The sequence below is a fragment of the Coturnix japonica genome, chromosome 4 (assembly GCF_054131305.1).
Source record: "Coturnix japonica strain WE chromosome 4, WE-NBRP24, whole genome shotgun sequence".
In the NCBI taxonomy this organism is placed as follows: Eukaryota; Metazoa; Chordata; class Aves; order Galliformes; family Phasianidae; genus Coturnix; species Coturnix japonica.
The window spans coordinates 52,495,317-52,518,252 of NC_140666.1; the positions used below are offsets into that span (position 1 = coordinate 52,495,317).

Consider the following 22,936-nt stretch of genomic DNA (forward strand, 5'->3'; position numbering starts at 1 on the left):
CATTGCTTGTTACTTTATTCCAGCTGTCCATCAGTGAAATAGCGCCTACTGCTGGAAATTCTGCAACATGGCTTTACTTCTCTTCTGAAACACTGATACGAAGTTGGGAGCACAGAGCATTAAAAAGAAGCGCACAGAATATACCATCTCGCTCTGTTGAGAAGTCTAAAACATACCTTGCACCCAAAGGAAAGAGCAAGCTGTATAGCAAGAGTCTGATGAACTAGTCAGATGTGACCTGGGAGCTGAGTCACAAGACAGTGATAGAGAATACTTATCAGTGTGTGCCTATTTTCTTTCATCACATGCTTTAGAGGAAGTCAGCTGTAAAACCAGAAGCTTCATTCCTGTAATAAGCTTTGGCTTTGTGTGAGGGCACAAGAGTATTAGAGAACTATTTCCAAGAGCAAAGTAGAATTGCAATTATTATTCAAAATGGTTTAACATTTTAAACACACATGCCTTCCAAAACTCTGTCCAGGAGCAGAAGGCAGACGGTCAGGAAGAGAGACCAAGTTCTCATGTGAATATGTTCTCGTAGCTGTATTCCATCAGTCCTTCTTATTCAGGAAACTCACCAGCGTCCTGGATGTTTGGATCACAGAAGCTTTGAAATTGGAATTCATGGCCTGAGTTTAACCTTATGTTGCTAACACAGCCCAGATCAGCCACGACACTAGTAAGAGTTGACATATTTGCAATATAAGAAATATACCTGTGAGCTCTTGTCCCAGCCTAATTTCTTGCTATACCTACAACCAAGAGCAGAAACAGTGATCATAACTTCAACTAATCACCTTATAAAACTAGGAACTTATTAACATGGCAGAGCTCTTCTACAGACTTGGAAGTGAAATTGTGATTTACAAGAACTCCTTTACACAGTTGAATATTTTGTTATTGAAAACTCAACCAATAGAATAACTACTTGCAGTATTGCTTTGTTGAGATGAAATACACAGCTTAGCAGCTCTGCAGCGGAGGGTAAAGGATGATATTACACCAATCAAGAAGTTGTTGAGACATGATCAACTCTGAAAAAAAGCCAGTGCCATTCCTGCAGGCCTCAAGCTTCCACTTTAAATACAAAAATCGCTCTTTATTTGCTTACTTCTATTACTTTATCAAGCAGAAGTGAATAAATGCCATAAAACAAGTTCAGCAGACTAGCACAAGTCATCAGGTTTATGCATTAAAACAGACAGCATACAGGATATAAATACACATGAAAAATCATCCAAAAGATTTTATAACATACAATTATTGAGATCACTTCAAACTAACCAATTAGAAAAAAAATCCAGTTTCATTGATAAGTAATTAGTTGGAGTAGAGTATTAACTATAGTCTCAAATTACAAATAAGCAAGAACTCCACAATCTAAATACATCGTTATATTTGGCTACAGTGATTTATCACCTGCTCCTTCCCACAAGGCAAAACCTTCCAATATGCCCTCTTTGCATTTGCAATGAGCACCTTCAGCTTATCATGCATTGGATAGGCCATATAGCAGGAAAGGCAGTAGCTGAGATATAAACCAGTTCACATTAGACATTTTCACAGTGCTACTAACACCCACAGTAAAAAGAAAACGGCAATGGGAGCAAAGCATCTGCAGTCACCTTCATCTGAATTGCCTCAGTCTTCCAGAAGAAAAATCCAAGTTAAACAAAGACTCATAGAATCGGTTGAGTTGAAATGCACCCTTAATGGTCATCTGGTCCAACGCCTGTGCAATGAACAGGGACACCTACAGCTACATCAGGTTGCTCAGAGCACCACCCAGCCTGGCCTTTAATGTCTTTAAGGACAGAGCATCCAGCAAACCTCTGGGTTGTGAGCCATATTGTTCCACTTTAGGCTATATTCAGGCTAGAAGCACCCCAGATCCACATGGTTGCTCAGATAAACATGGTGTAGTTCAAGTCTGCATGTCTTGGCTCCAAGACACAGCACAGAGAAACATTAACACTGTTCTTCCTAGAAACATAATTTTACTCTTTTCCACTAAGCAAAACCCTCATCCAACTACCTGATTGCACTTAGAATAACATCACATGAAATTTAAAAGATACACAGAAGTAGATTCAAAGATCAGCAACCTGTAGGTGTTAGCATGATTAGACATCATGCCTTTCAGACTCTGGATTACAGAAAACAAACCCAAACTAAACAGCAAACCCTTTAAATGAAATCAAGCTCGGAACAATAAATTGTTTACCATAATCCCTCGTGTATAAGCAACCGTACTGTCATCAGTCTTAATGAGGACAAGCTTATTTTGTATTTTTCAAGAAGAAGCTGTTGTGGTGAAATAGCAGATGCTCCAGTATGAGTAAGCATTAGTAAAGGTTCACATTTCCACATGGGTAAGAGAGCGGTTATTTGCCTAGTCCTCCACATGTCTTCTAACAGCTGCTACTGCTAATGAAAAAGGGGTTAGTACTGTCCAACCATTCAGATGTAGTAACATCAAGGACTTCATCTCCGCTTTGTGCCACCAAATCCTGCAAAGGACAAGAAAAAAAGTCTCAGCTCCATCACAGCCATTCCAATTAGTTCTCTGCAATTCTCTAAAGGCTAAAGCTCCTAAATAAGACAAGTCAAACTTTTGCATTAATTATAAAAGGAAGCATTAGTTGAAGACTGACAGGCCAGAAAAATTATTCTTTGCAGACAATCTTCTTTTTGCTCTTTTTGTTTCGTGTTTGTATCTTTGCTAGAGAAGGGCATGCTACTAATACATATCCCAAAGGAGAAAGTCTTAAATTAACCTTACAGATAAAGACTACCCTAATACAGGTGATGCAATGCTCAGTGTAGGTTTCCACACAATGCTGTTCTGTTTCTGTAAGAAAAAGATGTAGGAAATAGTTACATGCCCATCTGTGCTTTGTTCATCTGTGCAAACTTGATCAGAATATAACTAGGAATGCTTGCTGAACCTCAATATCTGTGCATTTTAGACAGATCCAAGTTTCTCAAGCTTCAGGAGATTAAAAGTTCTTGCGCCTTACCAGATGCAGTTCTTGTACTGCTGCCTTGTGTGGAATTGCTGCATTGTCTGTGCATTGGAGGTACAGCTGTGGGATCTCCCCATGTACTGAAATATGAGGAGCGTGGCTGTGCTCTGATGAAACAGAGTGGGAAGAATTCATTACTAACATTACAGATAATTAAGGTATAACCACACCAAACAAAAAGAGAAAATAATCTGTAAGCAGGCATTGAAATGGCTTTTGAAAGTCGCCTAAAAATGCAACTTACATGGAAAAATGCAACTTACAGGGAAAACCATGATTTGGATTTCTATACACGGTCCATTAGGAGGCTGGAGAGAAAAGGCTGTTCAGTTTAACAGCACCAAGTATCACAGAAGAGCAAGTGTCACCCATACTAACTACAGGAGAGATGACTTTGACACAAGAGAACTACCTACAAGTGGCTTCATGCTTCATATTTTTATCTGTATTTGAAATTGGTCTGGATACAGATTGTTCAAATGTTCATTTCAAATTTGCAAGCAGCCAAGTCAGGTCAGAGAACGCACTTAAAGCAGAATGAAGAACCTCAAGAACTTCGAATTTTTCTCCTCAAGAATGGTGTTCAAGATGTCTTTGCTGCTAGAGCTACAGATTGTACCTGAAAGCTGCTCTAGAGGTAGGATTAGAGTCTGAATGACAGATCTGAAAACTTACAAACAATATAAATGTATGCAATAAGCCAGAGGAAATCTTGTATATTTAAAATTTGACAGCATTCTATTTTACCTCTGACTGCCAGCCAAGTAGCCCAGCAAGCCTCCTGCTCCTAATCCAGTCCAAAATCCTGGTCCTGAGTTGGTTTCATGACTGGAACGAGTCCCAAAGCCGTTGTCTTCTTAAAGCAAATAGGAAAAAGAAAAATATATCAGTTAATAGCACCTACTCGTCAGGCTGACTTGCAGTAACACCCTCAATTCTTAAACGTAATAGCAAATTAAACACTCAACTCTTCTTGATTTCAATTTATTCTTGATTGAGCTTGTCTTGAAAGCTGACCTCAAAGTTTGGAAAGCAGGGGAAAAAACCAACAAGCAGATGCAAACTAACAAAGGTAAAGAATCTTATATCAGTAATTAGCTTTCACTATTTCACAGTCTCCATGTCTGCAAAACACAGTAAAGTCGGAGCCTGCAGGTTTTATAAACAGTGGCAGGAGCTAACCTGCACAAAAGCATTAACATTTGTTTGCCAACACTACTCAAACATAAGCTTTTGACTAAGTAAATTTAATTCTTGCTATCAACTGCTTGGTAGTACCCCTTCTCTAGTTCACAATAAAAAGCAAAAAACAAAACAGGAAAAAAATTGAGATCATGCATCTTGTTACAAGGTAATTTGAGTTCCAGTGTAATGAACATTACACATTAGCAAGGTTAAATGGTCAGGCACCAGATGACTAAGTTTTACTTGCCTTTGGCACTATGACTATCTGATCACAGTCACCAGTCTTCTGGGACAAGAAAAAGTGTGTATGTTTTCCTAGCAGTCTTGTCACTACTACAATTTCCAATTCCAGGTGAAAGACACCACACAAGATGCAGGTCCTGCATAGACTGTTCTCTGACCTGGGAATTAAGTCTTTTGACCACTGGGACTATAGCAAACCACCTGTTAAACTGAGGATTAGTACATGATATTCATAGGTATGAAGAAGCAAATGGTCAGGTGAGATAACACAGCAGCTGAAAGAACATCCTGAAAATAAGATAGCGTTTGTTTTGGAGCACTAAATAATGGCTTATAGTCTTACCTGTGAAGCTGGACTTAAAACCAGGAGGAGGAGGCGCCTGGTGACTCTGCCAGGAAGGAGGAGTGAATCCATCACTATCACCAAAACCCTGCTGGGGCTGTTGGTTACTGAGGAAGAACTTGTATACGCCAAAGGCAAGAATCAGTAGAACAATGACAAATATTGCTCCAGCACCAGAATCAGAAGAATCCTTTGTTGATGTATAATAGCCAGAACCAAAGCCTCCAAAGTTCTTTGCTTTCCGTTCACCTTCCTTCGTCAGCTCTAACCTGAACAGCAAACTGCAGGACCCTTTTAAGATGTAAGGATCATCTGGATAATTATAGCCTTCACAGCTCACTTCAATTTGTCCAAAACGAAGAGTGCTGTCCAAGTCTGCTTTGCACTGCCACTAAAAAATAAACACAAAACCAAGTAGCAGCTACTTCTCCAAGGATGAAAATTCATCTGCCTGCATTCCCAAATGTATGCAGACAAAGCTGTAAGCTATGAGAAATCACATAAAAAGCAATAGAAGAAGGGACTTCTCAGCTCTCCTATTCTTGATCAGGGCTTGGAATCTGAGAATAGCTAGGGATGTTTTTTAAAATTCCTATTAGTTAAAATGATCTTTAGAACATAGGAGTTACAAGTCAATTTCTTCACTGGACAAGTTTTTCAAGTATCCCTTCCTCAGGTACAGCAGCACTTCTAAAAATAATCCATCCAATCTACAACAGTTACTTAAGAAATGTCTCCCCCATGTAGACTTGATGACATCTATATAAATAGATCTTGGCAGCCTGAAAACCAGCGCATGTGATTATATTTATGTTCAGACCAATATAAAATCACCTTAGACATACATAACCAGGGATTCAAAGGTGACAGTTAACAATAGATTGTGATTCTGCAGGTGAACATATGCGGATTTCCCAGTTTCACATTTCCTTGAGCCATCTGAACTTTGCTATCAGCTCTACCTGTAACTAATATACACGTTGAAAAATGCAGCTTCCAAATTAATAATTCAATATAGCAGTGCCCACTGCAAATTCCAATGGGGATGTACTTTTACAATACTATATTAATTACAATACTCAACTTCAGTTTTGATTCCTGGTCGTTCTAATAGCAGAGGGTAAGTAGCATCGAATAAAACAGCTCTTCATTGAAAGACCAGAGCAAACTATTAATACACAAAAACAAGTCATAGAATCACTTGAGTTGGAAGGGACTCTTGAAGGTCACCTGGTTCAACTCTCCTGCAAGAAACAGGAACAACTATAAGGGGTTGCTTAGAGCCTCATCCTGGCTGAGCTTGAATGTCTCCAGGGATGAAGAGATATTACCACATATCTCCAAGCAAATCATTGCAGTGCCTCACCATCCTGAAATCTAGTTAACTTGCAAATCATAAAAGCTTTGACTTTAAGGGCAGAAGTGATGTAATTAAATATTTGTAATCCTTTATATTCTAGGAATTGTGAATACATTAGGCAACACCAAAGCAAGGGTAATCTCAAGTATTTGCTTCGATTGGGTTGAATAAATTCAAGCAACACGTCAACTAACACCAACGAAGGTTTGACTGATAGTGTTTTTACCTTAAAGCCTTCATGGATAATCCATTAAAATCTATATATACACACAAATAACGCTTTCAGTTTCTAGGGTGTTTTTAGCTGTTCTCTAGTAGAAACGAAAGTGATACTGCAGCTGGCTGCTTCCTCTTTCTCTCCCATAAGCCACCAGTTCTGTATGAGGAGTGTTCCATATCAGTTTAACTGCCTTTAACCGCCGTTACCTGCACATCGTGGCCATCCCAGCCTCTGTTGTAGCACTGAACGACCTCAGGGATATCAGAGCACCCAGCACTGCCTCCGGTGCATTGAAGCTGAGGGACCGCAGCCGTTCTCCGGGCCGTGGTGTAGCGGCCCCGGTACAGAGTGAGCACCTGCACGTCCCGCAGCAGGACCCCTGTAATGAGCAGCAGCGAGATCAGTACGGCTATATCCCACTATATCAGTACGGTTATATCCCACCACCCTAATCTTTGGAGGCACAGGGGAATCGCACGGAGCTCTCAACGCGTTCTGTGCCACCCGATGTGACTGAAGAGTCACCCCGGGTCCCGCAGCTCTCACCTTGTTGGTCCCAGCCCCATGTGGCGCTGGCAGCAGCGCAGAGGAGCAGGAACAACACAACAACCTCCCTCTCCATCGCCATGACGGCTCTAAGGCACGGCGCTGTGACTCAAGGCTCTTCCTGCCGCAGCACGCTGTTCATTGGCCGGCCAAGCCACAAGGGGTGGGAGCATGGCGGCTCACACAGCGCATGGGACTCGTGTACTACCCTCCTCTTCCGGGGGTGAGGCTGGTGACGAAGTTCCGTTTCCCGGCAGCGGGACGCGCAGCGCCATGGCCGGCATCAAAGGTGCGTGTGGTGGGAGCCGCAGCCTGCGGGCGGGTGGGGGAGGCGGATGAGACACAGCCCGAGCGCGGTGCTGGCTCCTGTCCGGCTGTTGGTGGCTGCTGGCAGCGCTCACCTGCTGTGTGTTTGTGTTTCCGCAGCTCTGATCAGCCTGTCCTTCGGCGGAGCGGTGGGTCTGATGTTCCTGATGCTGGGCTGCGCTCTTCCTCAGTACAAGTAACGTGTCTGCTTTGTGTAGCCTCGTGTTCCTCGGCACGGCTGGTTTGCAGGGTGGTTTGGCTCGTAATTAACGAGTGATTCATCTTGTGCGTGAGAGAGGCTTGTTTCTGTGCTGGGTAAAGCAGCATCTCACACAACTTCAGCTGACGTCTGTCATGTCTATAAAAATACGTATCAAATGGTTTGGAGCTTTATGGCTTCTGAGTATTGGCAGAGAACAGTGCTCTGCTCCCATGTATGTACTCAAAGTCTACATGCAAAAATAAGCTGAAAACTCTGCAAAGGTCTCTGTGCAGTTCAGAAGTAAAGCTGGCAGGTTAAACTTGGCTCTTAAGCTCATTGTGTGAGATAGCATTAGATTTAAGCTTGCTTGGTGAACATCTTCTGAACGAGGTCTCTGTTGTTGCAGTTGAGGTCAGCTGAAGCAGTTCACAAGTTGGATTAATGTAATTTTATTCCGAAGTGAAGCAATTGCTTTGCCTAGGTTTATGCCCATACATGTGGGAACTAGATGGGGAAAATACCTCACATTGATTTGGGAAGAGCAGGAAGTAAGTGAAGTTAACATTAACTTTCCTTCTTCTTTCTTTTTCAGCCAATACTGGCCGCTGTTTGTTCTGTTTTTTTACATCCTTTCCCCTATCCCATACTGCATAGCAAGAAGATTAGTAGATGACACAGACGCTACGAGTAACGCCTGCAAGGAGCTGGCTGTATTCCTCACAACAGGCATCGTTGTCTCGGCATTTGGACTGCCTATAGTGTTTGCCAGAGCAGAACTGGTGAGTAGTTTCAATCTCTGAAAGTATTCTTTGCTAAAAACCATTCTTTTTAAATATTAACTGGAGGTTAATGCTAAATGAAAAACTATGGAATATACCTCTCAGTCAAGAACAGCCCAGTCAGTTTGAATGCCTTACACCTTTTGATTGCTCTCCTTGGAAAACATTCACCTCTGTTCTTTGTCTTGTACCACCTGCTGATATTTTGTCTATAATGCAACATAAAGATGCTATACTTTGTCTTGTCAGTGTTTGGCTCAGGGTGTATCTAACTAAATTCCACTTGTTCACAGATTTACTGGGGCGCGTGTGCACTTGTTCTTACGGGGAACACAGTCATCTTCGCTACGATCCTAGGATTTTTCTTGGTCTTTGGCAGCAATGACGACTTCAGCTGGCAGCAGTGGTGAAAGGAAGAGAGAGAACTATCATAGACATCTTGTCATTCAGTGGCCATCCATACAAATGAGAGAATGGGCAATAAAGAGAAGTAGTGTAGCAAGCCTCTCCAGTATTCTAGACACTCCTTTTTCACCTTATTTGTTCTGTGTACTACTGTTTTGCTGATGGGTTTTTAGGTTTTTATCAAGTAAAGAGATAGCTGATTTCATTTTTACCTTTGGTATGTTTTAGGTGCTTTCTTAGTTTGTCATTCTTGTTCCGTTCAGTGTTTATGTGAAGCTTTAAAGCTGAAACAAGAATGTTAAACTTGCTTTGAAACCATGTTTTAAAGTTGGGGTTTTTTTTAGCATTAATACAGTGCTTTATTATTTTTTTTAATGTGGTGATTAAATTATACATAAACTGAACTGAGGTAAGCAATTGTACACCACCATTGTCACTTGCAGATACACAGCTTGTTATAACTTTAGAAGAGGCAAGGGTGGGTAATGAACCAGTTACAAACTCTTTCTTCTGCCCGTACCTCAAACTGGGTGATGAATGTTGATAGCCTTCATTTAAGGAAGAGGCTGAGAAGCAGGTGGAGTTATTTGGGAAAAGCCCTAAATTTAAGCACCGCTGGCACTTTACCTGCTTCATTATCGGTTTTTGTGTGGATGTGACATTCAAATACTCTAAATGTGGTAATATTATGACATGCAAAACCAAATTGCGTTGTAGGGGGAGGGGAAAACTGATATATAAATTCCATTTTTTTAAAAGCAAATATCTTCTGAATTCTATTTATAACTGTTGTATTGTTTTGAGCATTTATGTCAACTCTTTACCATGAAGACGGTAAAATGTTCATTTATGGAACTACTGGTATGTGTTAATTTGAAGCGTATACAAAACTTTTCTCCTTTTTAATTTATTTTATACATACCATGAATGGAATAAAAACTTTTCAAATGTAAATTAAAACTTTATGTTAAAGTTGTTAAAGAATGATTTTCTTTTTTCTTCCCCCCCCCTCCACACACTTTCTTTTCCTTCACACAATGCAGTGCATGCATTACTTTTGGAAGTCACTGGCTGAGCTGCCTTTACTGTCTGTTCATAAGTTCTAATGCGCTTTGAGTTAAAGATTTAATGTTATGTCTGTAATTGTAGACTTGTGTTCTGTACGATTACACGTGTGTCATCAAGTATTTAAGACATTTTTAGCATACCTCTCAACTGTCTGGATTTCTTTCATTAAGGAAGTTTGCCATTAGACATTCCATCTTGAGGTAGTGAATGAGTGCTCGTTAGCCAATTTTGGCTTGATAAATTTGACCAAACCTACTGCTAAATTATATCTGGAAGTTCTTAGAAATCTACAGTGCACAAAAGCTGCTGATTGCTTTGGTGATACATAGCAGTGGAGTAGAACAAAAAGGCACAGGATAGCAAGCTTTGCTGTAATGTTTGTGCGCAGATGTAAATAAAATACAAAGCTTTAATATCTGAATACAAACGGTAATCATGGCAACTTATTTGACAGGATTGTGAAACTCTTACCAGTATGTAAAGGCGGCACTGCTACTTTGTTAATATCATCCTCTGTATAAAATCAGAGCTTGACTTTATCTGTACCAGTGGAGGAATAAATAGGTGTCAAGTGCAGAAGCCGGTCAGCATTAGGAAGTATTTAAGCCATAAGCAAGTGCTTCACCAAACTGGATATGATTGTGGCATTCAAAGATGACAAAATGCTGTGAAACCATTCATTTCCTGACTTTTTTTGATGATGCTTCTGCATCTCTGATCCCCAAGCAATAGATTCTTCAAAGGGATGTTCTAAACTAGTAGCTAAGTTGGCAGCCTGCCCTTCCAAAGAAAGGCTTCAGATTGGTACAACTCTTGAGTTTACCATCTCCTGGTTTTTGGGTAGGAACTGTGTGATTGATCCCTGCTTCTCAAATGCAATGCAACTCTGCATTTCCAGGCTGTAGAACCATCTGCGTCTTTGTTGGCTGTGCATTTTTCTTTCTCCTTTTTCTTTGCACATCGCAGCATGACCTTCTTTCACTTGCACACTGACTTCACACACAGCCCAGCTCTGTTTTATGAGCCAGCAGTTGAGAGGTGTGATCTTCCATTATAGTAGGCACTGAGACAGCATTGCCATCCTATACAGCTTTGAACATCAACAATTTTAAATAGCAGCCTGAATTCTATACATTTAATCCCCAAAAAAAACCCTCTCACAATAAAGAGTGTTTTGTTTCAAGTACTAACGGTGTACTTTCTTTCTTTAACATGGTAGTCCCTCCTGCTGAAGGAACAGCAGCAGGTAACTCGGTCCTCAAGTGATTTTTGTTCCATTTCCCTTCAGCTAATGGTGCTGCCTTTCCTTGAAGGCTGGAATGTTGTCTTCTCGAGCCCCATTGCTACCCGCTGACAGCTGCCACTAGGGGAAAACGAACGCTGTGAGAGGCGGAGGGAGGGAGGAGCGCGGGCAGCCCTTGCCTACGAACCGGGACGTGGCGGTGCGGCCTTTCCGCTTCCGGGGCTGCTCCCACCGCTCTCCTCCCGGCTCTGAGATGGCGGCGGCGGCGGCTGCGGGCGGCCCCGGGGCGGCAGCGGCTCTATGGAGCGAGGTGAACCGCTGCGGACAGAACGGGGACTTCGCCCGAGCGCTCAAGTCCGTCAATAAGAGTGAGTGAGGCCGGCCCGCGTCGTGTGCTCGTTGGGGCGGGGGGCTCGGGGAGCGGAGGCCGGCCCACCTCAGCACAGCCTCCTGTCAGGCAGTTAGTTGTATAGAGCATAAGGTGTCCCCTGAGCCTCCTCCATGCTGAAGAACCCCAGCTCCCTCAGCTTCTGCCCATAAGGCTTCCAGACCCTTTCTTCCTGACTGTGCCTTATGTGGCACTGAGATTTTGGCACCGTTCTCTGTCTGGAAGTGAAATACCAATGAAAGGTTTGTTCAGGTGCAGCTCTGTTCCAGGCAGGTTAACATAGCAGTCAGTTAAGTTCACTGCTCTTATTGAGTTCACACTGGCAGGGTTTTTCCATAGGCAAGCCATTCCAGAACCCTCTTCAGCTGATACAACCATTAGATGTTTCTCTCCAGCTTAACAGTGCATGGCATTTTAAAGACTTTAGTGTGCCTGCTAGAGTTAAATCCTTCTGTTAAAACTGTTTTCCTCTCCAGTTCTGCAGATCAACAAAGACGATGTGACTGCACTTCAGTGTAAAGTGGTATGTCTCATCCAGAATGGGAGCTTCAAGGAAGCCCTTAGTGTAATTAACACCCACACTAAAGTGTTGTCCAGGTGAGTTGTGTCTTAATGCAGTATCTATAAAACATTAAATAGCGAGTCCCTGATAAGTCCTACAGCTTCAGATGGAGGGAACAAATCAGTAACAAATCAAGTGCAGGAGATGCTCAGAGCCATTCAGAGCCATTGCAATTGGGGGGTGTTATTAAGATGCTGATTTACTCTGAGTGTGAGCAATGGTCTGCATCAACCTGTAATGCAATAACAGATGGAAAATACCATAGTAATCAGGATGGCAAAGCCTTTGGCTACAGCAGATGAGAACAAGCCCAAACACAGCAACTGCAGACATAGAAATGAAAAAAAAAAAAAAAAGAGCCACTTACCTCTGGAAGGCCTCAGTTAGGTAGGGAACCCCAGCAACAGACACCCTTACCTCCACTGCCAACCCTTAAATGAGGTCTGGGAAGGGGTGGATCCTGGCTCTACCTCTTCCAGTCACTCAGGTTCATTGCATGCACCTGAGCTCCCCCGGGTTGGTCCTGTCTTCTCACTGGGTGCTTAATCACTGGTTCAGGCCATGATTCAGCATTTCTGCTACTCCAATCCCCCTGCCACATGGAGGGTCACTAACCTCCATAATTAATACTAGATCATGATGCCCAGGGCCCCATCCAACCTGGCCTTGAACACCTCCAGACACAGGGCATCCACAGTCTCTCTGGGCAGCCTGTTCCAGCACCTCACCATTCTCTTAGTAAAGAACTTTGCCCTAATATCCTACCTGAATCTTCCCTCCTTCAACTTAAAACCATCTTCCCTTGTTCTACCATTATCTGCCCTTTCAAAGAGTTGACTCCCCTCGTGTTTATAGGTTCCCTTTAGGTACTGGAAGGCTGAACCGAGGTCACCCTACAGCCTTTTTTTCTCCAGGCTGAACAAACCCAGCTCCCTCGGCCTGTCCTCATAGGGGACGTGCTGTAGCCCTCTGATCATCTTTGAGGCCCTCCTCTGGCCCCTTTCTTTCTTGTATTGGGGGTCCCAGACTTGGATGCAGTACACATGCTCATTCCTCATATGATCTAGCATGTCATCCAGGACAATCTGTTCCACGATCTTCCCAGACACAGAGGTGACACTCACTGCCTGTAGTTCCCCGCCTGGGTCGTCCTTGCTCCCTTCCTTATAAATGGGAGTGATGTGACCCTTTTTCCAGTCACTGGGGACCTCATCTGACAGCCATGACTTCTCAAATATGATGGAGAGTGGCTTGGCAGCCACCTCAACCAGCTCATTCAGAACCCTGAGATGCTTGTCATCTGGCCCCGTAGACTTGTACACAAATTTATGGCAGTACCGCCTGTTTCTGTGTCCTACAGGGAAGGTGATGGTTCTTTTGCTATTTTGAGGTTGTTTAAGATTTTTACAGTACTCAACAGATACATAATTCAGTAACCTGTGATCATGTGCTCACCTCTGGAGCTTTGGCTCTTTGGGAATCTAGTAGTCTGTGACTGATAACGGCTGCTTAAATAAGTATGTTCAGGTGGGCAAAAGGTGTTGCATGAATACTCCAGCCTGCTATTAACCTTTGTCTTATCCTTGCAGCGATGTTATTGCCTTTGAGAAGGCCTACTGTGAATACAGGCTGAATCGCATTGAAAATGCTCTCAAGACCATTCAGAGTGCCAGTCAGCAGACAGACAAACTGAAGGAGCTTTATGGACAAGTGGTAATAACAAACTTTACTTCCTGGTGGCAGTTTTGTATGCTGGATGCCTTGTCCCCCTGCGCTGATTTGTGACAAGTCTTCTCTTGGTTGCCTGAGACACTATTAATTTAACTTTTCTCATTAATCTAATGAGAACAGAAAGCTAAGAACAAAACAATTTAAATTGCTGCTTTTAAAGAAACTATTTTAGGAATAAGAACTGTGAAGTCTCTATGGAGGTATCTGCTCTCATTGCTTGAGTCCTAGCAAATCTCATCTATACAGTTTGCGTTTAGAGGTAAATGCAAACATTAGTAATGTTCAGTCTGAAACATATGACGCTCTGCTGCTTCCAGTCTGTGAGGAGGGAGAAAGGAGGCAGGGAAATGCTGTTCTGATGGCTAATCCCTTTCTGTTCTCAGTTGTACAGGTTGGAGCGTTACGATGATTGTCTGGCTGCATATCGGGATCTCATCCGCAACTCCCAGGATGAGTACGAGGAAGAACGAAAAACCAACCTCTCTGCTGTTGTGGCAGCACAAAGCACATGGGAGGGAGTAACGCCAGTAAGTGAGTTGCTCACTTGTTGATTGCCTTATACTTTGTTGTGCAGCGCAAAAGAAAATCCTTTGCACTGTGACTTAAAATTTGCCAGTTGCATGACATTGTAAAATTGCCTCTAAAATATAGTTTTCTGTAGCAAATTTATTTTGCAGGGAATAGTCTGAATGCATCTGAAAGCTGTAGCTTGTGTCTGTAGCCAGTATAGATCAGTTGGTGTTTATGTTTGCTTTTCATGCTAGGAAAACTTGGGCCTTCGAGAAGCTACCTACGAGCTGTGTTACAACAATGCGTGTGCATTGATTGGACAAGGAAAGCTGAATGAAGCAATGAAGAAACTACAGAAAGCAGAAGGTAAAATCATGGTGAGGTGAGAAAAGCTTTGTGTGATAGAAGCAGTTACGTGCTCTTCCTAGGCATACTTAAAAACAGAGAGAAGGAAGTTTTAACTCTTGATTAACGTCAGACTTTTTTATAGGTGTCCAGATGGTTCTTGACAGAACTGGTGTTTATGTAGAAGCATTCTTGTGCTGCTCTTTCCCATAGCCACGCTGCATGTAGCATCTCCTGGCTCTTTTCAGCCCTCTGATAGAGGTTGAATTCTTTTAAGCAGTTTTTTTTTTTAAGTAGACTTAAGTGTCATCTCATAGAACAGATGAAACACCTAGTTTATGCTTCTAGGCTTTTTTTTCCCTTAAGCCTTTTTAATTTCACTCTTCCCTTTGTTTTTCTTCTAGAGCTGTGTCGCCAGTCGCTCTCAGAAGACTCTGTAAGTCGTTGATATTGTTATAGAAAGTTTGCTGTGCACCAACACGAATGAGGTTGAGGTCATGTTGTAAACAGCCAGATGACAGCCAAAGCCAATGTATAGTGTTACTCAGCAAGACTTGCCACTGCTGCTGGTACCAACTTGTGAGGCTGGGGCAGCAATTGTGGCTGTTGCAGAAGTGCAAGCCAGCAAGCTGTTCGCTGCTGTGCTCCCTGTGTTGTTGCCTGTACTGATACAGGCAGGATGGGTACAGTTTGAGATCTCCGTGTGTCCCATTTATGCTGTGTATGAACATGCTGAGTGGGTGATGGGAAACTTAGGTGACTTTTTGTCACTGTTACTGGTTCAAGCAGAGGGGCAGGTTCAGTGAACAAACTAAAAGTTCCTTCAAACTCTTATAGTAGCAAATGAAGCTTTCTTTATTTCCAGTTTAACCCAGATACAATTGTATTTGTACTGCGGCTTTACATATAGTGGCTGGTTTTCTTTGCCGCTAATGTGGCTCAAGAGAGCTCATAAACATTTGCCAGCAGAATTCTGAAGCCATGGGAGAAGTGTTGAGATTGCAGGTTGTTGTGTTTTTAAACAGATTATTTTTGCTTTGATTTTCTTTCAGGATGTGACTGAAGAAGACATTGAGGCTGAGCTGGCCATTATTCATGGTCAGATGGCATACATCATGCAACTGCAGGGTCGTACAGAGGATGCTCTACAACTCTACAATCAAATAATCAAGTTGAAGTAGGTGCTTTTCTAAAATAAGCACTTGCTCTTCCACCTGCAGAGAGAGCACTGTTCAATAATAGTGCGCTTTCTCCTTTCTTTATTTGCAGGCCAACAGATGTAGGACTGCTTGCCGTCATCGCAAATAATATAATCACAATTAACAAGGTATAGAATTACCTTGCTACTTTCAGTGTGCTTCTTTTTTGTGGCTGCTCAGCCTGCTTGTCTGCTTTTATGGAGAAAGGGGATAATCACTTTTTCCTAAACAGTAGTTAAATCACAGATTCAAAGCCATTTTCTTGCTCAAGGAATTTAGTGAAATCATCTAATCATGTGTGATTTTTCCTCAGGACCAAAATGTTTTTGACTCAAAGAAAAAGGTGAAGCTGACCAATGCAGAAGGTGTTGAGCATAAACTCTCCAAGAAACAGCTTCAGGCAATTGAATTCAACAAAGCTTTGCTGGCAATGTACACTAACCAGGTAGGAGAAATTGATCTGCAGTGGTTGGCTACAGACTTAGCACCATCCATGGTAATTTGACTAGGCAAAAATGGATATGCAGCCTATCTGGCAGAAGGTATAACTACTTGGCATAGGCACGTAAGTGGGGGAAAAAATATCCCTTAATAAATAGAGCAGCTTGTTGTGTAGTGTCTTGAGTATTGCTGCAGTAAAGGCAATGCAGAGATGAGTAGGAGGAGAGAGGCTGAATGTGTGGGGTTCTTAGATCCATCTGAACTGCTACTAAGAAGTTTTGTTTATGGTTCTTTGTATCCATTTTGGGGTATTCATTTCTAGCATTTCATCTTATTGGGAGGTTAATAACTGGAGGTTAGGCTAGTAATAGGTGCTTGCAGAGATTGAACAAAATGTATTTTGTACTCCCACCCCTCAGGCGGAGCAATGCCGCAAACTGTCAGCAAGCCTGCAGTCACAGAGCCCTGAGCATCTGCTTCCTGTGCTAATCCAGGCAGCCCAGCTGTGTCGTGAAAAGCAGCATACAAAGGCCATAGGGCTTCTGCAGGTAGGTTAAGACAAAGTGTTCCTTTTGTCTTGCTTCCTTTCAAGCTCAGCTCTGTGTGTTTTCTTCTGTGCTGTTTCCCTTTGTTTTGTCTTGTTTGAATTTCCAGGGATATCTGACTGTGCTTATAATAGTTTAGTTTAATGCTGGTGGAAAGCATTTGCACCTAAATAAAACATGCTTCTTTAAAAGGGAAAATATTCCCTTGCACCTCTGATATATGTAGAAGATTTCTTCTAGGGTAAGCAGTAGGTTCTGTTGCTCTGCTTGCAGACAGTTTACAGTAGCCCTCTTGGGGAAGTAATGGGTGGTCTGGGATTGTAATCCGGGAGGACAGTGAACACTGGCACAGTTTGAGGCTCTCTTCTGCTGCATGCTGATGTCTGTCTACACTGGAAAGATTTCCTTGGCTCTTGCCAGCTTTCTGTGACTGAGCATAAGATCTGGTTCACCAGAACAGCATCTTAATGCCCTTGCACATGTTGAGTTATTCTATCCTTTGATTCTCAGGACTTTGCAGAGCAGCACCCTGCCAATGCAGCTGAGATCAAGCTGACGATGGCCCAGCTAAAAATTGCTCAAGGTATTCAGTCTTCTCCTTTGGGAAAGTGTCAGCACATTATAATGGCATGAGTGTTGGAGGAAAACAGTCTTTAGGGGAATCTCTGCTGCAGTCAGTGTTGTGATAGAGTGCAGAACAGAGATGCTTTCAATTGGGTATTCTAAATACCAGGCTATGGGAGGATAGAGCTTTTAGCTTAGTGCCTGAATGTTGAAGCTTCACAGATCCCTGGCAGAGTTGTCCACAATTTTTGTCAATTGTAGAATGGCTTAGGTAGGAAGGGACCTTTAAGATCATTTACTTCCAAGCTACTGCCTTGTGTAGGGTTGCCATCCACTAATCAGGCTGTCCAGCACCCCATTCCAACCTGACCTTGAACAACTCCAGGGATGGAGCATTTATAACTTCTCTAGACAACCTGTTAAAGCCCCTCACCACTCTCTGAGTGAGACTTCTAATCTAGATCTACCCTCTTTTTAATTTTAAAGCCTTTAGTCTTTGTCCTATCACTATCAGACCTTGTAACAAGTTGGTCTCTTTCCTGTTTAGAAGTTCCCTTTAAGTACTGGAAAGCTGCAGTGGGGTGTCTCCTGAGCTTTCTCCAGGCTGAACAAGACCAACTTCCTCAGCTTTTCTTATGAGAAATGCTTCAGCCTTCTGATCATCTTTGTGGTCCTCCTCTGAATCCATTCCAACAGCTCCATGTCCTTGTACTGGGGGCCCCAGGCCTGAATGCAGCACTGCGAGTGGGGCTGCATGAGGGCAGAATGGAGGGGCATAATCACCTCCTTCGCTCTGCTGGGAACTCCTCTTTTGATGCAGGCCAGGATACTGTTGGCCTTATAGGCTGCAAGCACACACTGCTGGCTCATATCAAGCCAGGACTGACAGTATTTAACGTGTTTTGGGTCAGGAGGCATCTTGCAAGCAGTGTGGGGCTTCCTGATTTTACCATTCTTGTACACGACTAGACAGCACAGAGTTGCTTCTGGATGAAAAGAAGCTGCTTGCAAGAAGCTGCTTCTGAACCCTTTCAGATTCTGGCAAGAGCAAGAATGGAATCCCTTATGTGGAGGATTTTGTCCTTCATTCCTGGAAATGAGGAAAATGTTTTTGAGAAGGGGATTGTTATGTCCCTGTTGTTTATCTTTGGAAGTAGTGGAAGCTCATAGACTTGTCCCTTGCACTGTCCAGCAGGCAGGGTGAACTGTGACCATGGCACTAAAAGCACGTTCTTCTCTTTCTAAAAAGGCAGTGTAACCAAGGCCTGTATGATTCTGAGGAGCATAGAAGAACTGCAGCACAAGCCTGGTATGGTAAGCAAAACTCCTTGCCCTGAGTCAACTCTGGTTGTGTTTAGGGCATGGAAAAATGGGTGGTTTCTGTACCTCATCACCTTGGTGCTCATGTTTTATTTACATGGCTCTTTGGGTAGAGATGAGGAGGAGAAAAAGGGTTTCTAGTGAAACCGTGTCTGATGGCAAGCAAATTAGGTGCTGAGACAAGGAGGTTCTCTCTGTGAATGCAGTCCTAAGCTCGTACTGCAGGAGAAGGATTGGTGGGGATGTTTCTTTGGAAGAAACCAGGCAGGAAAGTCATGCCTGGGTATCCTGCCTATGACAATAACTCCTTTCTGGGAATAGAGCAGAAAGCTCACATTGACCATTTTAGGAAATTCATTAAGTTAACTGCAGGCTCTCTGGTTATAGGCCACGTATGTGAGGATCTGCTTTAAGCTGCTCTTGAACATTTGCAGGTGTCTGCATTGGTGACGATGTACAGTCATGAGGAAGATATTGACAGTGCAATTGAGGTCTTCACACAGGCTATCCAGTGGTATCAGCAATTCCAGGCAAGTCAATACAGAGGAGGTAACGCAGTCATTTCTAGCTAGCATTGTGTCTGGCTCTCACCAGTTTTATGGTTCCACACACCACCATATGGTATGGAATGTCCCCAGCAGTTGGGCTTTCTCCCTTATTAGAAAGCACTGTGGAGTGAGCATTAAGCTGCTTTGTCCCATGCAGTCCTGCCTCACCAGTGCAAAGCTGGTCTGTTGCTGTATGACAGGGTGCTAACTCTGTCCTCTTTAGCCAGGTGTCTGCAGTATTAAAGCCAATTAGAGCTGGGCTGTATGCTGTGAAAGCAAAGAACTAATTACAGCTACTCTACCTTTCAGCCAGAGTCTCCTGTCCATTTGTCACTGATAAGGGAAGCTGCCAACTTCAAATTAAAGCATGGCAGGAAGAAGGAAGCAATCAGCGACTTGGAAGAGCTCTGGAAGTGAGTTGGGTAGTTGCTGAAAAGGGATTCTCTGCTCGCAGACCTCTGCAAGCCTTCTGGTACCAGGTGGTGTCTGACAATGTTGGTTTGCAGTCAGCCCTCCTTTAGAGTTCTCTTCTGCAGGTTTTGCCATACAAAGCCATATTTCTGAAGGGGATAAGTCATTTGATCTGTAGGCGACATTCACTTGAAAACCTAATTGACTTACCCTGCAGGCCTCTTGTGTGCAGTGAAGGTTACTTTAATGACTGTAATACACTGTTTTCTAGTCTGCACAAGCGATGGACATTTATTTGGTAGGATTTGAGGAGAGTGAACTGTCAGTTAAACAGCCTTTGCATCTGTAACTTGTGAGAATTTTGTTCTTCATTGCTTACTTAATGATACTGTGATGACATCTGCACCTCTCCCTGTCTGCATCAGTGATGTTTGGAGATGTGCTCTGGCAGAGAGTGCAGACTGACATGCCTGTCCCTACAGACAGCAGATGTGGTGCAGTAGCATGCAGTGTATGGTTTGCCAAGCTCTGGAATGAGTGTGTGACTTGGTTCTTCTGCTTTTTGTTCTCCAAAGGCAAAACCCAAAGGATGTGCACACTTTGGCACAACTCATCTCTGCCTACTCCCTTGTGGACCCTGAAAAAGCGAAAGTGTATCCTTTTGACACTGGTATCTTGGGCACTGTTTCCTTGGATTTTACTTTTATGGGAAATTCAGACCCGTTGTTGTATGAAGAAGGACAAAGAACATTTCCAGTTGCATATCCAGGTCAAGTTTTTTGGAGCTTCTTTATTTCCTAGCAGGTTTGATTAATATGAGCTTCCAGGACCCTTTTATCTTTGACCTCTTCCTCTCTGAGATTTGGTAACTTAAGACTAAAGGAAACCAGGAAAAGGAGTTTCTCCATCTTATCTGTTGCAGTTTAGACGTGTGGTAGTAATGCAGGGCTGTGTCCAACAAAATATGGCTAAATTCTCACTGATTCAAAGTCTCAGGCTTTCTGTACAGCTTTAGTCACCTGGAACAGCTTTCAAAGTAAGTCGTTAGTTTTGTCCACCATCTCAAAAAATAGAAAGAAAAAAAAGAGCCAGAGGGCAGTGAGTCAGCAGCTTATCCCAACTAGTGCAGGAAACTGTTGAGGGAGCTGGGACTAGCTCCGTAGGTCTGTCTGGTATCTGTATTGCCATCATTCAAGCTGAAGTTGCCCATTGGTACCTGAACAAAGTTGGGTGTTTGTCTTACTTGGTTGCCCCTTGCCAGTTGCATGTTAGTCTTCCTGGTTTGCATTCCTGAGCTCTTCCTTTGCAGTCTTAGCAAACATTTGCCTTCCTCGGACACCATGTCGCTGAAAGTAGATGTTGATGCGCTAGAGAACTCCCATGGAGCAACCTATGTTCGGAAGAAAGCTGGGAAACTCACTGGAGACAACCAACAGAAAGAGCAAGGGTACAGTCTGCTGCTTTGGCTCTGGCATAGTCATTTTGTGGGAAGGCAGAAGAACCACACCTGTTGTGATGAGAGTATTACTATAGCAGTCAGGCTGGTGTGTAACTGCAAGGAGCTTCAGGTAGCAGCAGACTAAGCTTTAAGACAGATGGGAATGGTTTGGCTTTTTCTAGAGATAGAATTTGTTTGACTTGTCTGCTGTGTCACAGTGACTGTTTCCTGCCTTGCTTTTCAGACAAGGGGAAGTGAAGAAGAAGAAGAAAAAGAAGAAAGGTAAGTTGTGTTTCCCAGCTTTTGACAGATCCAGAGAGCTGGCCAGATTGTTTCTTCTGATAGCCAGTATTGAGCTCCCTGACAGCTGAGTCTGGATCTCACTTAACTCAGGTCTTCATGACTGCACCTTTAGTAGGGGGCATTTCTCCACAGAAGTGAGAAGAGCACCTTGCTAGGTGACCCACAATGAAATGTGTTATGTGTTGCTGGGCTCTGTGTGTACTTTCTCTTGATGCTCCTCTAATGTGTTGACTCAGATTTCATTGCCTGGCACTAACTGTTCTGTAGGAAAACTGCCCAAGAACTATGATCCCAAGGTAACTCCTGATCCTGAGCGGTGGCTTCCAATGCGAGAACGTTCGTACTATCGTGGACGGAAGAAGGGCAAGAAGAAGGACCAGGTTGGCAAGGGAACTCAGGGTTCAACCACAGCTGGTTCCTCTGAACTGTAAGTACCCATTGCTGGACTTGGCTTGGGAAATGATTCCTGGGTAGCAAGGAGGGTTGTGCTTTCTGATATCTGTCACCTCGCCAGCTCTGGGCAGCACAGTGGAAACTGTATGTTGTTACTCAAACCTTCTACCAGCTGCTCTTCTAGAAGATCTCTGTAGTTAACTGAAAACAAAACTGATTTAATAGGCATGCTTGAAGGTACTAAGGTGCAAATAAAACAGAGAAGAAAGTACTTTTATAATAGCAACACAGGGAACTGCAAGTTCTGTATGATGGTTTCTCGTTTATGCAGCTGTCTCTCAAAACTAAGGCATTAAAAGCCTTTTGTGGTACTGTTGGTTTGAGTAGTGTTTGCCAGGAGAGCTAGCACAGAGATGCCTATATGCTTAATAGGGGAAGGAGGATGTTGGCCTTAAACCCCCAATAACTGAGGGGACTGAAAGGGTTCTCTTGCATTGCTTCAGCTGTTACCTGACTATTCAAAAGCTGAAAGCCTTGCTTTCATTGTTAGGGACTTCTGTTGAATGAGTATCTGTTAGAAGGTGGTTGCTTGCCCTTTGAGACAAGTTTCCCATCATAGATTGGCCCTCCTATCTACATGGAACTTCATCTGAGATAGCAATGTCTCCTTGCGTAATTGCTCTTACATCCATAGGGCTTTCTATTGTTATTTTATAGGGCAACTACTGTTTTTTGCTGTTTAACTTCTAAGCTGCTGCTTATGGTACCACAACTTGCAGATGGCTGTGAACTCATGTGGTTTCTTGTCTTGTCTGTAGGGATGCCAGTAGGACGGCCAGCAGCCCACCTACCTCCCCTCGGCCCGGCAGTGCTGCAGCTGTATCGGCTGCAAGTAATGTCATCCCTCCCAGGCACCAAAAACCTGCTGGTGCCCCAGCCACCAAGAAGAAACAGCAACAGAAGAAGAAGAAAGGGGGGAAAGGAGGGTGGTAAAAAGCAGAATGTATAATTTGCACGCATCAGTAGGTGATGTCGGCTGCATAATAAAGGTCAAAAGCAAGTGGTGGTGAAAGACTCTTCACATCCAAATCTTTGTTGGTGCTTTGGGGGGAAGAGGGATGGTATAGGTACCACATTACTCATCGTGTTGTCTTCTTCACGCTGGTACCTACTGTGGCTTGTCTTCCTCCAAAAGAGTGTTAGCATGTAGTATAAAACAGACTAAGGAGCCTACTGAGTGTGTTTGGGGAGCTTCTGCATCTCCTGCTCTCCAGCAGGATGTTATGCAGGGGCAGCTGAGGTGCTGTCACGA

At 43.3% G+C, this 22,936-nt stretch overlaps 3 protein-coding genes across 4 annotated transcripts; 2 read left to right on the forward strand and 1 right to left on the reverse strand.

Annotated features, from left to right (window-relative positions):
* Window positions 1–1,078: 1,078 nt before the first annotated feature.
* Window positions 1,079–7,029, reverse strand: SARAF (store-operated calcium entry associated regulatory factor). 2 transcript variants are annotated; one of them, XM_015861698.3, is made up of 6 exons: window positions 6,924–7,029; window positions 6,584–6,756; window positions 4,798–5,188; window positions 3,774–3,879; window positions 3,021–3,133; window positions 1,079–2,510 (listed from the first exon to the last, which is right to left on the reverse strand). In XM_015861698.3, exons 1-6 carry the CDS (start codon window positions 7,003–7,005, stop codon window positions 2,485–2,487), a joined length of 891 nt encoding a protein of 296 aa, XP_015717184.2. In that variant the 5' UTR covers window positions 7,006–7,029; the 3' UTR covers window positions 1,079–2,484. The 2 variants fall into 2 exon arrangements, with proteins under 2 accessions (XP_015717184.2, XP_015717183.2); XM_015861697.3 differs by having other exon boundaries at window positions 3,774–3,882.
* A 146-nt stretch (window positions 7,030–7,175) lies between these two features.
* On the forward strand, window positions 7,176–9,596 carry LEPROTL1 (leptin receptor overlapping transcript like 1). Its single transcript, XM_015861700.3, has 4 exons — window positions 7,176–7,212; window positions 7,350–7,425; window positions 8,024–8,210; window positions 8,504–9,596. The coding sequence occupies exons 1-4, from the start codon at window positions 7,197–7,199 to the stop codon at window positions 8,618–8,620; spliced, it is 396 nt and encodes a 131-aa protein (XP_015717186.3). The 5' UTR covers window positions 7,176–7,196; the 3' UTR covers window positions 8,621–9,596.
* A 1,563-nt stretch (window positions 9,597–11,159) lies between these two features.
* On the forward strand, window positions 11,160–22,684 carry SRP72 (signal recognition particle 72). The gene is made up of 19 exons (XM_085546800.1): window positions 11,160–11,294; window positions 11,791–11,911; window positions 13,466–13,589; window positions 13,991–14,134; window positions 14,372–14,483; window positions 14,867–14,898; window positions 15,515–15,639; window positions 15,732–15,789; window positions 15,975–16,106; window positions 16,522–16,650; window positions 17,158–17,230; window positions 18,461–18,525; window positions 18,966–19,065; window positions 19,393–19,492; window positions 20,066–20,143; window positions 20,800–20,937; window positions 21,173–21,210; window positions 21,499–21,658; window positions 22,443–22,684. The coding sequence occupies exons 1-19, from the start codon at window positions 11,180–11,182 to the stop codon at window positions 22,615–22,617; spliced, it is 2,019 nt and encodes a 672-aa protein (XP_085402926.1). The 5' UTR covers window positions 11,160–11,179; the 3' UTR covers window positions 22,618–22,684.
* The last annotated feature ends 252 nt before the right edge of the window (window positions 22,685–22,936 follow it).

What these genes read in the sequence shown, in the direction of transcription:
- SARAF (XM_015861697.3), bottom strand. Translation starts at nt 7,005, where the DNA reads ATGGCGATGGAGAGGGAGGTTGTTGTGTTGTTCCTGCTCCTCTGCGCT. An exon ending in ATGGGGCTGGGACCAACAAG is followed by an intron (nt 6,757 to 6,923) that starts GTGAGAGCTGCG and finishes TGCTCATTACAG; the next exon opens with GGGTCCTGCTGCGGGACGTG. An exon ending in TTTTAAGTCCAGCTTCACAG is followed by an intron (nt 3,883 to 4,797) that starts GTAAGACTATAA and finishes ATTTGCTTTAAG; the next exon opens with AAGACAACGGCTTTGGGACT.
- LEPROTL1 (XM_015861700.3), top strand. An exon ending in TGCGCTCTTCCTCAGTACAA is followed by an intron (nt 7,426 to 8,023) that starts GTAACGTGTCTG and finishes TTTCTTTTTCAG; the next exon opens with CCAATACTGGCCGCTGTTTG. An exon ending in TGTTTGCCAGAGCAGAACTG is followed by an intron (nt 8,211 to 8,503) that starts GTGAGTAGTTTC and finishes ACTTGTTCACAG; the next exon opens with ATTTACTGGGGCGCGTGTGC.
- SRP72 (XM_085546800.1), top strand. Translation starts at nt 11,180, where the DNA reads ATGGCGGCGGCGGCGGCTGCGGGCGGCCCCGGGGCGGCAGCGGCTCTA. An exon ending in CACACTAAAGTGTTGTCCAG is followed by an intron (nt 11,912 to 13,465) that starts GTGAGTTGTGTC and finishes TTATCCTTGCAG; the next exon opens with CGATGTTATTGCCTTTGAGA. An exon ending in GTATCAGCAATTCCAGGCAA is followed by an intron (nt 19,066 to 19,392) that starts GTCAATACAGAG and finishes CCTTTCAGCCAG; the next exon opens with AGTCTCCTGTCCATTTGTCA.